Source organism: Poecilia reticulata, chromosome 12 (genome assembly GCF_904066995.2).
Source record: "Poecilia reticulata chromosome 12, P_reticulata-male-v2, whole genome shotgun sequence".
NCBI lineage: Eukaryota > Metazoa > Chordata > Actinopteri > Cyprinodontiformes > Poeciliidae > Poecilia > Poecilia reticulata.
In genome coordinates this window covers 13169301-13182357 of record NC_088841.1, presented here as the reverse complement: position 1 = coordinate 13182357, position 13057 = coordinate 13169301, and the positions used below count along the sequence as shown (strand labels likewise).

The following is a 13057-nucleotide window of genomic DNA, read 5'->3' as shown; positions in this document are numbered from 1 at the left end:
TAAGCTGCTTCTTTCTGCTCCTTCTACAGTTACGCAAAAACAGAGAATAAATCTGAAGAGCATCTCACATTCAAGCTGCTACTAGTTAATTACTGATTGATTTATTTTTTGTACTATAGTCCTGTACAGATTTGATGCAGATCAGCTGCACAGAGAAAAATGTTAGGTAATCAAACAAAAAGAAATGAGGTAAAGTCACTAAATAAAAAAACAAAAATCCTTAGATTATTTTTTCCTTTGTTGGCCATGTATTCCATCAGTTTAGATGAACTATGCTACCTTGAAATAGATGGTAATAATAACATTTGTAATAAATGCAAGCATTTTTCATCAGGTATTGTTTTTCCAGCCACCAAGCTGCAAGTCCACTAATAGCAAAATAATGAGACAAATCATTATTGTTTTTTGTTTTTTTTTAACAGAGAGTGTTTGCAATCATGAAAAAGCATTCACGCTGTGTATTAAAGTTTATTCTTGTAAACTCTACAAAATTAAAATTGATAAATAATAATAAATTAAGAAGAATATTTATAATGAAGTACTCATAATTTAGACCTTTAGTAATCCAACTATGTGAAGGGCAAAATTTATAAACATGCTCTGTTTTACTTTTTATTGCAAAGTAAGACTTGAAATAGTCAAGTCGTGTTATATTCATACATTTTTTCACTTTATATGAACCTTTATTTACTTTACAAAGGCATTTCAAATTGTTCTGCCAGCTCTGCAAATAATGTGAGGAGGTCTGTCCTTGGTGCACCTGTCTTGCTCTTCTGTGTGTGTGCATGTGTGTGTAAGTGAAATATATATATGCTGATTCAAAGCTGCTGCTGCACAAAAGCAAGCTTATTGAAACGCTGTTCTTTTGAAGCAGAATTGAGAAAAAAAAAAGTTTTCTCCTTTTTAAGATGGAACCAAATATTTATTTTCCCTTTCTGCTTTTCCAGATTACGTTATAGCCATTTGTCAAGGTGTTAACAGGAATGTGCATTTTCGTGTGTAGTCCTGGGTTATTCTTTCTTCTAAATTAAATGTTTAGTATATTGAAAAGTCACTTTTAATGCACGTAGGAATCACGTTTTCTTTATTAATCAATGTATCTTCATTGCAAATGGTAAATTATTGACATTTTTATTAAGAAAGTTTATTCAAAAGAACAACTTACAATTTAATTTCCTGCTCAAAAGTAACTTCTGAGTATAACAGTCTCAAGATGTGTCCACTGCTTTCAGATCAATCTCACCTCTAAATATACAATGACCCAGTAAGTGACAAAAACAAGAAGGTTTGTCTTTTTTGGTTGAATGTCCTCGTTAACCGGAGAGGATGTGCTTTACAAATGAGGTATAGTTGATACACCCGTTGGCATCCTCCTGTCCAGCCATCAGTCTGTCCACTTCGTCTTCCGTCATCCTCTCGCCAAGCGTTGCGAGCACATGACGAAGCTCTGCTCCCATAATGGTGCCATTGCCTTCTTTGTCAAAAACCCTGAGCCCTTCCACAAAATCCTCAAAGTTGCCTTGATCCTTTGCACGGGAGATGTGTTGAAGCATTGGCAGGAAAGTCTCAAAGTCCAGCATTTTAATGTTCATGTCTTCTGGCCGTGGCTTCCCAAGAACTTTCAGCACATCAGCGTTGGTCGGGTTCTGGCCCAGAGCTCGCATCACATCCCCACACTGTGCATACGTGATCTTCATTTCCCCAGTTGGTGTGCGGTCAAACAAGGTAAATGCCTCCTTGAACTCCTCAATCTGGTCAGTTGAGAACTCAATAGCGACACTCTTTGGATCAAAGTCAGGCTCCTTGGGTGGTTCGGGTAGTGGCTCTGGAGGAGGAGCTGGTTTAGCAGCTGGAGCTGCATCTTTCTTCGGTTCTGGCTTCTTGGGCTCAGGTTTCTTCGGTTCAATCTTCTTGGGTGGCATACTAAAAAGAAATTTGGGGTGTTGGAGCTGGGACTTGGAGAGAAATGAACGAGAGGCTGAGCAGAGCTGAAATGACTCTCAAGCGCAGAGGCTACCTCCTCTTTCCATGTTTTATATGTGCTTTGTCTGGGGAGCAGCCTAGCAATTTGAAACACCTCACTATAAAAGGAAGAAACCTAAAATAGATGTAAAGTGATGTCAACATTATGTATTGTTCTCAGTTGCTGTCATCTAGCCGACAGGACTATTTGCTGTCATTAGAGGGGGGTACAGTTACATTAGTCTGGAAGGGTTGTGTTTCCCTGACGGACAAAGGGATTATTGTCAAGCCAGTGGTCAATCCAAAGTATGAAAATAACTACACAGTTAAATATAGAAACGTTCTATTCTTTCTTAATCATTTAAATGAACCTGTTGTAGAAGATTGTTCATTATATAATTACTATGGAAAACAAACAAACTAAAAAAATAAGTATTTAAGAGCAGAAAAAACATTAAAATACATGTATATTTAAGATGAATATGGTGATAGGAAAACACACATTTGAATGCTCACATTCAATATTCATACAATATAGATTTAAAAATTGCAGACCAAGAAAAATTCAATCATTTGTTTCTATTCATTTTGATGATTGTTGCCTCCAAACATAAAACTTTATGCCCCTGTTCAGAATCAGAATCAGAATGGGACACAAGCCATTCTGAGCAATTAACAGACAAAACGTGGAATACACCAGACAAGTTGTCACTCCAATAGAGTCAACACAAAGAAAACACAAACCCTGCATGCAAAAAAACCCTAAAAGCAGTTTGGATTTGCTTATTAACCTAACATGGACTATTTTAGACTGTGGGTGTAAAGCTGGAGTACCAGGAAGAAGCCCACGCATAAAGACTTTAAAGCAAACAGGAAGGTTTCCATGGAGACAAGACAATCTGGTGATTATAATCAAGGCAAAAAGACTCAGAAGGGTCATAATTTCAAAATGCCCAAAGGGCAAATTTGAAGTTGAGCTATTTTATTTTAATACAAGGATATAACATTGTATGTACGCTTAAAAGGTAGCCACTTTAGCATATCAATACAAATACTATTCAAAACATCTTTATTTTGCTTTCGTTAAACTTTGTCACTTCAAATATTTCATTAATCTTTGAAATGATTCACTTTTTTATGTACAGGTACATAACCTAGACACAAAACATTTAAAGAAAACAAGTATGGAATGACCAGACAGATAAAGTTTGACAGTCTGAATAAGGATCAGGTCAATAGTTTAATATTTTCTGTTAAAGTTAAGCTCAAGATTGTACACTTGGTAAAGTGATACTCTAATTTCACCAACATGTGTCTGCTAACTGGAAGGAATCCTAAACATTTTTGACTGACATAGCCAGACAATTTGAGTCTGACTGATAATCTAAAGATCTGGTCAGTCATAATTAGAAGACTTTGACTGCTGCCATGAGACTTTGACTGCTGCCATGCCAATAAAAACTTTCTATTAATTATTGAGAAAAATAAAATTATTTCAGACATTAGATTTTAAAATAAAATGCAAATAAAAAATAATGGGCCTTACATCTCTTAGTCGGGGCCGCACAGTGGCGCAGTTGGTAGAGCTGTTGCCTTGCAGCAAGAAGGTTCTGGGTTCGATTCCCAGCCCCGGTCTTTCTGCATGGAGTTTGCATGTTCTCCCTGTGCATGTGTGGGTTTTCTCCAGATACTCCAGTTTCCTCCCACAGTCCAAAAACATGACTGTCAGGTTAATTGGCCTCTCCAAATTGCCCCTAGGTGTGTGTGTGTGCATGGTTGTGTGTCCTGTCTGTCTCTGTGTTGCCCTGTAACAGACTGGCAACCTGACCAGGGTGTACCCCGCTTCTTGCCCGGAACGTTAGCTGGAGATAGGCACCAGCAACCCTCCTGACCCCATTAAGGGACAAGGGTGTCAAGAAAATGGATGGATGGATGAACATCTCTTAATCATATTTTAAGAGATACGTGTCTTTTTCCTAATCAGAAACAAATATCCTAGTTGAATAAAATAGGTATGAAAATGTATTTTAGGCTTTAATACAGTTTTATTTTGGTTACAGTGTGGCTTACGGTTACAGAAATGTGTAATGTATAAGCAACATTATTAATAACAATGACAGCAAAAGGCATTTGAACAGTTTGAATGTCTGCATTGACCTAACATTTTTATGTCCTACAGTACGCCTTAAAAAGTTTAGGTGAAAGCAGACAAAGTAATTTTATTAAGTGTCTAGTTTCTAAATGCGCAATATGTCACTTGGCTGCATGTAAATGGCTGCTTGGTAGTTCCATTCAGTGCATGATGAATTAACCAACAAAATATTCATCTCATTTATGGGAGAGAGCCTGCACAGGATGTGCATTTCTCTGACACAATTTTAATCATAGTACCTTTAATTTTATGCATGCCTCACAATTTATCAACTCAGTTTTAAAAAGCTACACCCAGTCATGCAATATTCAAATTGTGCATCCTGTGTCTCTCTGCCAGTCTGCCACTTGATCTGTCAATCTAAAGCCTGAAGTCCTTGCACAGACTGGTTTAAGTGTGTGTAGGGGGCAGAATCTATGTCTATATAACCGTCCTTAGTCTAAGATCATTATCTCTTTTCTCTTGGCTTTTGAGGTCACATGGAGAGGAAAAACTGACAGCTAATTTGTCGTCTTTTGGTGTGTATGTGCGTGTGGGTATGTCCGCGATTTTGGCTGGTGGATACAAAGTGGAAGACGTGCAAAGGAGACCAAGTGCGGTATTGGCTTTGAAACACCTTATATTTCACATTCAATGTTTTTTTTCTTTTATTGCCACTATTGGATGGGGTTAAAAGGAAAAAAAAAGGATGACATTGTTCTGGATTTTTCATCTTTTGTCATGATTCTTAGTAGTAATGGTGAATCCTGAGGCAGACAGGTGGGGTAGCATGATAAACTTTAATCGATACCCTAAAGTGCTTCTCTTGCAGTCTGTTGAAAAAAAAAAATAAAAAAAAAAAATATATATATATATATATATATATATATATATATATATATATATATCATTACTGACGCAAAAACAAAAGGCAAATGATGGACCACAACATGTTTATAAAGATTTCAAAAATTATTTTAAAACTTCAAACATTTTTACAGTATTTTGTTCCTATGGTTTAAATCCGTTAAAAGATTTGATGGTAAAGTAAATGTCGCTGTGACCATGGAATAATGCAGCCAGTTGTCAGTCCGCTTTTTATTTTCTCCCATACAAAAAGGCAGACTTCAACTCAGTCTTTGTCACATTTCAAATTACTGACCACTTAGGAATCATTAGGTCTGATTTTCTCCTTATTATTTAAAATATGTTTTTTTGGCCTTTACTTACCAGGTAAAAGTAAAAAAAAAGATACAAGTCACAGCTAAAGATAATGCTGAATGTTACTTGTTTCCACTTCTTTCTTCCACAGATGGAAAGGAGATGAACTTTAATCCAGGAGTGACAGTGCATGGAAGTATGAAATTGTTCAAACCTCAAGCATTCATGCAAACGTGATCCATGTAATGTTCTTTCAATTCATATTGGGGACACTGGCTGATGAGGCTGTCTTAGGGTTGCAGATACACTTGAAAAGAAAGTAGAGATTAATCAGAGAGTCGGGTGGCATAGTAATAACGTACATGGGGGATGATTAATAGTGGGAGATGACTCCTGTGAAAAGTCTGCCTATAGATACAAAATTCCTTGCTTCATTTTTCTTAGATCCATGACAGGTGGTTGTATTGACAGAAGATGCGCATAAATTGCTACACTAACTAAGATTTCTACCTGTTATCACGTACAAAAAAAGATGAAATAGTGAGTTTTTTTTTTACAAATTTAATCTAAGGGCTGAAGCCCTTTGGATTGTGAGTTGAAAACCACATCAAATCCTTCATTCTCTTCATTTAAAGTATTCTTGGGGGGGCGAGGGGTAGGGAGTCCCAAATTTATCAAAAGGAGACCTCAAATCTGCTATTCCTGTCTCACTCCACTGCGTAACTCCTGCCCTCTAAGTGCATGCGTAGACAACTGTGTGCTTGCATGCCTATCCTTTGTGGAGGTCCACAGATTGTTTGTTCGTATCTGTATAACCAAAAGAGGAGGGGTAGCGGGGTGGCAAAGACAGCAAACCCCTAATCCCTTAGATAACACTGGGAATGAGGGCAGGCAGACCACTGGTCTGGTGTGGGCTAATAAAAGAGACTGATAGAGACAGCAGCTACATTCTTTGTTCAGCCATGGCAGGTGTGGCTCACTTTAAAGACGTGTTTAGTTAACTGGCTAAAAAGAGAATAAGGGCTGCATTTTCCCCTCTTTTATAGCACCACGGTCACTGTTTCATGGGAAATAATGCAACTGTATTCATCCTTGTGGAAGCCAACCGGTGTCTCATTATTCAAACTGTGCTAAGATGATATAAAATGGTGGAACTGAAATGATGACAAGCACTTTAGATTTGTCGCACACAGCATCTAAGATTTAACTCTGTTGACAAAGAGGCATTTAATGCCTAACGATAAGTGCTTCCCCTTGTCCCGTCAGCGGCCAAGCTACAAAAAATAAATAAATAAAAAATGGGGCTTTTTGCAAAACAACGTCCAAAGAGCGCTTGTTAAAATGAGCTAATCTCAAACAGGAATCCATTTATATTTTATGTGGCCCTATAGAGTTTAGAGAACAGCAACCCAAACTTTCCTTATGAGTCCAGTAATAACACTCCATTGTTATAATGGAATGACTGGTAGTGGAACCAGCTTGGAGACATCTGTGTAAACAATTTAATTAAGACCATGTTTGATGAATTATAGCTGGTGAAGGCACTGCCTGTTCTAATACTTCAGTTCCTTAATTACACCAGACATCCATGTGTTCATTCTCATTGCCCAACCCGATATTACCCCCAAACACTCCCCCCACTTACAATGATAGAAATTGAAACTCTACAAAAGGGAAAGTGCATTTCACACTCTACTGAAGCAAGGCAAGCAATTTGAAATTAATCAAAACACAATAAGTTTACACCGTGATAAAGAGGTACTGTGTACAAAATGATGCGAGTTGATTTGTGAGGTAGGGATCTCTGTTTTACATAACTTTTTTACATAACTTTTAAATAGGCCATCCAAACATTTTGCAAGAATTTGTGTATCTTACTATCAAAAATATGTACATTCTTCACACACTGGCTTGCAAAAGTATTGATATTGCTCAAGTCTTTCTGGCATTTTAATGACTTTCATTGGGATTTTATGTGACAGACCTACACAAAGTTGTTTATAATTGGAAGGAGAAAAACTGATCGTTTTGAATTGAAAATCCAAAACGTAAACCATTAATTTGTACTCATCCTCCTGCTACTCTGATACCTCTTGATAAAATTAAAAGCAATTTATCTTCAAAAATCACCTAATTGGCAAATACCAGACAAGAAAGAAGTGCATGCGAGAACCAAACCACCTGTTGCCACCTGTAGTCTTTATTGGAAATGTTTGGTTTTGGAACTTAGAAGGTCGCAGCAAATAGCAACTTAGTATAAATAAAGGTGTATTTATAGTGGCTCTAGGGATTTAACCACCCTAAACAAATATAATTATTGACCCTAAGGATTTAAGATTTTGCTTAATCTGTGTTCAAAATGTTTTATTCATTCTGTTAATTGTGTTTAGTTCTAGTAAGGTTTCATACCTGTTTTTTTGTTGTTGTTCTTGTATGGAGATTTGGATTTGTTACTCTTTATTGAGTCTCTGTTTATTCACCTGAACTCTATGTATTTATTTCCATGTCCATTAGGGATTTTCTCATAGTTTCTCAGTTCATGTCTAATCAAAATAGTGTTGTTGTCAAATAGCTCAATACATAGAAAAAGATGCTAAGGTCAGACGAGACAGAAAAAATAATTCTGAGCCTACATAACATACAACTTTTTATTCAGCAAAGGAAATGAAGTTTGTCAAAGTAACAGGACGACGGATGCAACCACATACAAGATAGTCTTGCAAAAAAAAGAAAGAAAGAAAAAGAAAAACAATAACCTGGTAGGTGACTAATAGCTCTCATACATTAAATTTTTAATAACTGTAAAAGTGTAGGTATCTATTATGTATATATGTTTCAGAATGAACTAAGACAGTTCACCTGGCAAACTTGAATAAACAGAAATGCTATTTTTATTTGCCGTTTCTGTAAGGTACGTTTTCTCATCAAACAATAGCCGGGGGATCACAGGGCACATTCTCCTGACTAGGAACAAGCTTTATACCTCCTTCCAGGATCCTCAACGTGGAAGTCTGTCTTGAAGATTAGGGAAGTTTCCAAGCTATTCATAACCCCCTGCCTACCTCCCATTCTGTGCAGAGTACTTGGCTTGGTGGCAGAATCCTCTCTTGTTAAGCTGGACTGGTCTATTTCTGATGTGCCTCTCATGTCATGTTTAGAGCGTGTCTCTGAATGGCTTGTACCTGTTTATCCCAGCAGCACACCAGCTTATGTGATGTTTGCCTCAGAGCTTACCAGGTGCTTTTCTCAGCTGGAATGTCTGTATGCTTAATTTAGACCCTTAATCCTGACAAAAATGGACCAAACATGTCTTCAGATTGGTTCCACCTTCTATCAGGCTTTTTTTTTTTTTACCTTTTGTGCATCTCATCTTGTTTGTCTCTCCTCTCTTTACAAAATTTTGCATCCTCGAGAGTTGTGTTCTGAAAAGCCAATTACATAAACCAAATACTTGGAGCACAAGACAGGTTTGAGCTTAAAAACCCCCCCCAAAAAAACACAATTTAATTTCCATTTTCCATTGTACAGACAGCTATACTGACAAAATAAAGAAGAAAAAAGCTGTTCAAACAAATCCTGTTGTGACCATATAGAGTCAGACTGACAGCTGGTCAAATATTGACATGATGCAATCAAAGTGCTATGCGTCTTGCAGAAGAGGCAGAAGCAGAGGCATATGGGGCTTTTCCCAGAGCCTTGAATCTTTTACTGTTTTTCAGGTCTGGCAACAATTTAAAACATGTTCCAGATTTTTTTATAATGCCATACTGATATATCTGTAATGGAAAATGGCCACACCAGCATTACTAAGTTACTATCATTACACAAAATGAAAATGCTGTATTTGATTAAAAATAATCGTGTAATCATTCGCTCTAATTTGATTCCTATACATCGTATCCAACTTGTGTATTTGTGTCTTGTAACATAGCTTGCCTACACGGCCATGCAGGGAGATTCTAAGAACATGAGTCCTGTCCACAATAAGATATTTTGCCATTTGCACTCACCTTATACAAACTGTAATTCATGTGAGACAAAAAATAAAATAAAATAATCATCCAAAGTTGAGAATATTTTATAAAAATGTTTCTGTTGTAACAGTGTAGAAAATGTGCTTTAACACTCTACATGAGTACATGCCTAATGTTTGTTCATGAGAAACCTGAGCCACAAATCATAGAGTTTGCATGACATCAGAGTTACTGGGGAAAACCCACCTAAACTGCAACACGCTGCCACTCTCAGGCATCCTTTGAACATGTTTGAGTTTGGCTTTGTCAAATCCCACAGAGTTGCTGTGGAACATAGAGAAGCCAGGTGGAAGCTTTTACAGGATTCTACTGGAAATAGATTATGTCATTACACATGCTTCTCTTTCTGAGTAGTGAAAAGAGTGGAAATTTGATTTGATAAATTTTATTAGATTTTATTTGTTTTGTTTCTGTATTAATATGTTGAAGTGTTTTTGGTGGTGCAGTTTTATGGCACTAATGTGGTTATTGACTTATTATACGGATAAATAATGGGATGATGTTGAAAAGACAATAATGTTGAAGCTGCCAGTGGTGGCTCCTTTACTCTGTGGAAAGATTTACCCAGCAATGATTGAAAATAAAGAAATACTCTGTAAACTTTACTATCAAAATAAGACACAAACGCATCAAATAAGCACCTTATTTAAATGCTAGAGTCAACAAAATGTAAGACTTGTTTTATTACGGAATGCAAATAAAGGCAAAGATATAGCTTATGAGTCCAAAATTAATGGGTTTTTTTGTTGTTTTTTTCCAGATATACCCAGTGGGGTAGCAACTCCATCATGTGACTGAAAGAGAAGTACCCATTTTTTCCCTTTTTTATTTTAGGTGATGGAAATGTATCCATTTTAATACATCTAAAAAATGTGTTTTGCTGTACAAGCATGAAACAGAACTAATAAGTGGTAGTAATATCTTGGAGCATTAATTACAATATAGTAGCAGCATAGAATGATAATAAAGAGTAGATGAAGCAAATATGGTACAGTAACTTCTACATTTAGGAGCTTGACATTAACTCTTAGTCTACAAGACTTTTCTGTTAAAATGTATTTTCTTACAAGAAAACAAACTTTTAGAAGTAGATCTGTGCAGATTGCTATATCTACATGGTGAGATAAACGCAGTTGCTGGGCAACAGATGCCGTTGTACAGTCTACTCTTTGAAAAATCTGGGGCTTCATCCAACAAGGGTAGTGACTCTTTTCAGCAGTAGATGTGGCCACAGAGCTTCATTAAGGATATTCACACTTTCAGTGTGACAGGAATATGCCAGATTGCAGCTCATTTCAGCAAACAGATAAATCATCTCAAGCCTTTAGTGTAATGTTCATTGAACTATTGTCAAAGGATGGCCTTTTTTTCTGCAGCACACGCCATACATTTGTCTATAAGCTGACTCCTCAAACACCTGATTTTTATTATAAAAATATCAAGGATAAATTTTGGAAAGGTTTCTTGAGTGAAGATTTTATACATTAGTGAAGCTATTTGGCTGCTCTCTTTAGGGGTTTCTCCTTACGGTCCTCCAGCTTCCATCGTTTAAATATCCCTTTCACCTTCACCCATTTCCTCCTTCTGATAAATGATTTCCAACACTGGGATCAAAACTCACAGTTTTCCAACTATGCTTCCCAGTAAGTCCTGTTCAGATAGCACTTTCTACTGCAAACTCACATTTAGATGGCGGGCAATGTCAACATTTTTAAGTCTTTTCATCAGTTTTGATTGGCTGGCTTTGTTGTTGCCCAAAGTAGCACCACTGTTTCCACCATCCCTATTTGGGCCAGCAGTTCTGGAGGCAGTTATTAGTAACACAGATACAGAATAATTCAGATTGTGAATGAAAGTTTTAACCTAAAAGTTTCATTTAGAAAAGTTTTATAATCAGAACTCCCTTGTGAGTCCCACACCCATATTTTTCTGTGTTTCCTCAAAGAAGAGTTTCAAGTCTTCTCAGACAAATTTGAAAAACTAAATATTGTCCCATAATATGTCAGTTTGCTAAGTAAAGTTACGTTTTTACAAAATCAAATTCTGCTGCATGTATATTGCTCCAGCCCTATTTTATTTTGTATGCTACTTATTCTTTATGGCTTAAAGTAGTGTCCCAGTTCTAACATTCTAAAATGACACAACACTGGGGGGAAAAAAATAAATAAATCAGAAAATCAAATAAACATGTGACTGAAATTCTTCTGAATGTGACATTTGAGGTTTCATCTAAAAAGTGGTAAATAGAAAGTAGTCACTTGACCTTAGTCACTGACTCTCCATTGTTTAAATGTCAACAAGCAAGAGATGGCATATCAGGGCAGCACTTATGTGGCTGCAGCTGAGACCCATGCCTCCCTGAAGTTGGGTGCAGAAGTGATTATGCTGTTTTTGATGGTGTAAAGATGAGTTCCCAGCAGAGGATGTTGTTTATAAATCCAAATCTGGATTTCTCCTGTGCTTCCTTGTTTCAAAGAAAGAAAGAAAAGCAGACAGAATTAGAGGATTTTTAGATTCTACTACAAATGCAAAAATGTCCAACTGAAGTTATATTTGCAAACTTTGTTGTCAGCTCTGTTAAGCTAATATCAAAATGTATAACGTGGACTTCTGCTCGGTTCAGAGGCTTTGCTTTATTAAATCACTATAAAGTCTTCAAAGCCAGACAGAAAAACCAGTGCAGCTTATTAGTAGGAATCTTCATTAGATTGCTTTACCATCAGTTAAGCCAGTGGTCCCCAAACTACGGTCCGCGGGCCGGATCCGGCCCACCTCCACATTTGGTCCGGCCCCCTGAACAATACCAGAGAGCATTCAGATTTTTTTTACATATATTGTATTTTCTGGTTTATATGTGGATTTTTCTTCAACCACCAGGGGGCTCTTTAGCAGGAAGTGTGTCCTGTAAACTGTGGGTGTTTTGTTTTGCATGGCGCATTGCTGCCATCTGTTGGACTTTTAGGGAACTGCTTAACTTTTATGTTATTTAATCAGTACGGTTGTTTGATAGCCGTAGAGCAGATGAAAACACGTTTCTGTTATGAACGCCGCATTCCAGGTCGAGTTCTTCGAAGCAATGCCTGTAAGTAGCAGCTTATACTTCAAAACGAGCCTTTATGTTAACATAGGAGGAATTCATATGTTAAAGTTATTTTCCCTCAATGGAATACATACTACTCTGTCCCAGTGATCGTTTCACTAATGGTTTTTGCCCATGTGCTTAAAATAAATCGAGAAACCCGCATCTGGTAAGTGCAAATGGAAAAGGCCCATCAATTTCTAAGAGAAAAAAAGCAAATAACAAAATTTGCCATACAACATGCCCAAAAAGCAAAGGTCTTTAGTTTGGATGCACATTTTAGTAGGAGCATATATAACTGGTGCTTGATCTTTCAAAAGCAGCTTTTCTAGGGGAGAGTTGTTTTTTTTTCTTTATCTCTTTAATAAATCATTCTATTTATTCCTTAATTGTCTTTAAGGTATTACGTAAAACATCTGCAAACTTTTAAAGGTGAAACTCCATTCAAGAGGTGTTTTAACAGATTAGGTGCCTCCATGGAAAAATGTGGCTTTGAAAGTTTAAACTACAGACCTTATTGGCTCATTACAAATCTAATGATTCTAGACATATTTGGTGAGCTCAAGCGTTGGGGCTGCTCTGACTTGACTGATCAAAATTTATTCAGAGCCGTCTGCTGAACACGAAGAAGATATTAACTAAGATAAAGACATAACTCAGTGTGAACTTGTTTCACTTTTTGATGGCCTA

General features: G+C 36.8%; 1 protein-coding gene across 1 annotated transcript; it reads right to left on the bottom strand.

Moving 5' to 3' along the window:
• Positions 1–1067: 1067 nt before the first annotated feature.
• Positions 1068–2019, bottom strand: LOC103473836 (myosin light polypeptide 6). The gene has a single exon (XM_008424387.3). The coding sequence runs from the start codon at positions 1920–1922 to the stop codon at positions 1314–1316; it is 609 nt and encodes a 202-aa protein (XP_008422609.1). The 5' UTR covers positions 1923–2019; the 3' UTR covers positions 1068–1313.
• Between the last annotated feature and the right edge of the window lie 11038 nt (positions 2020–13057).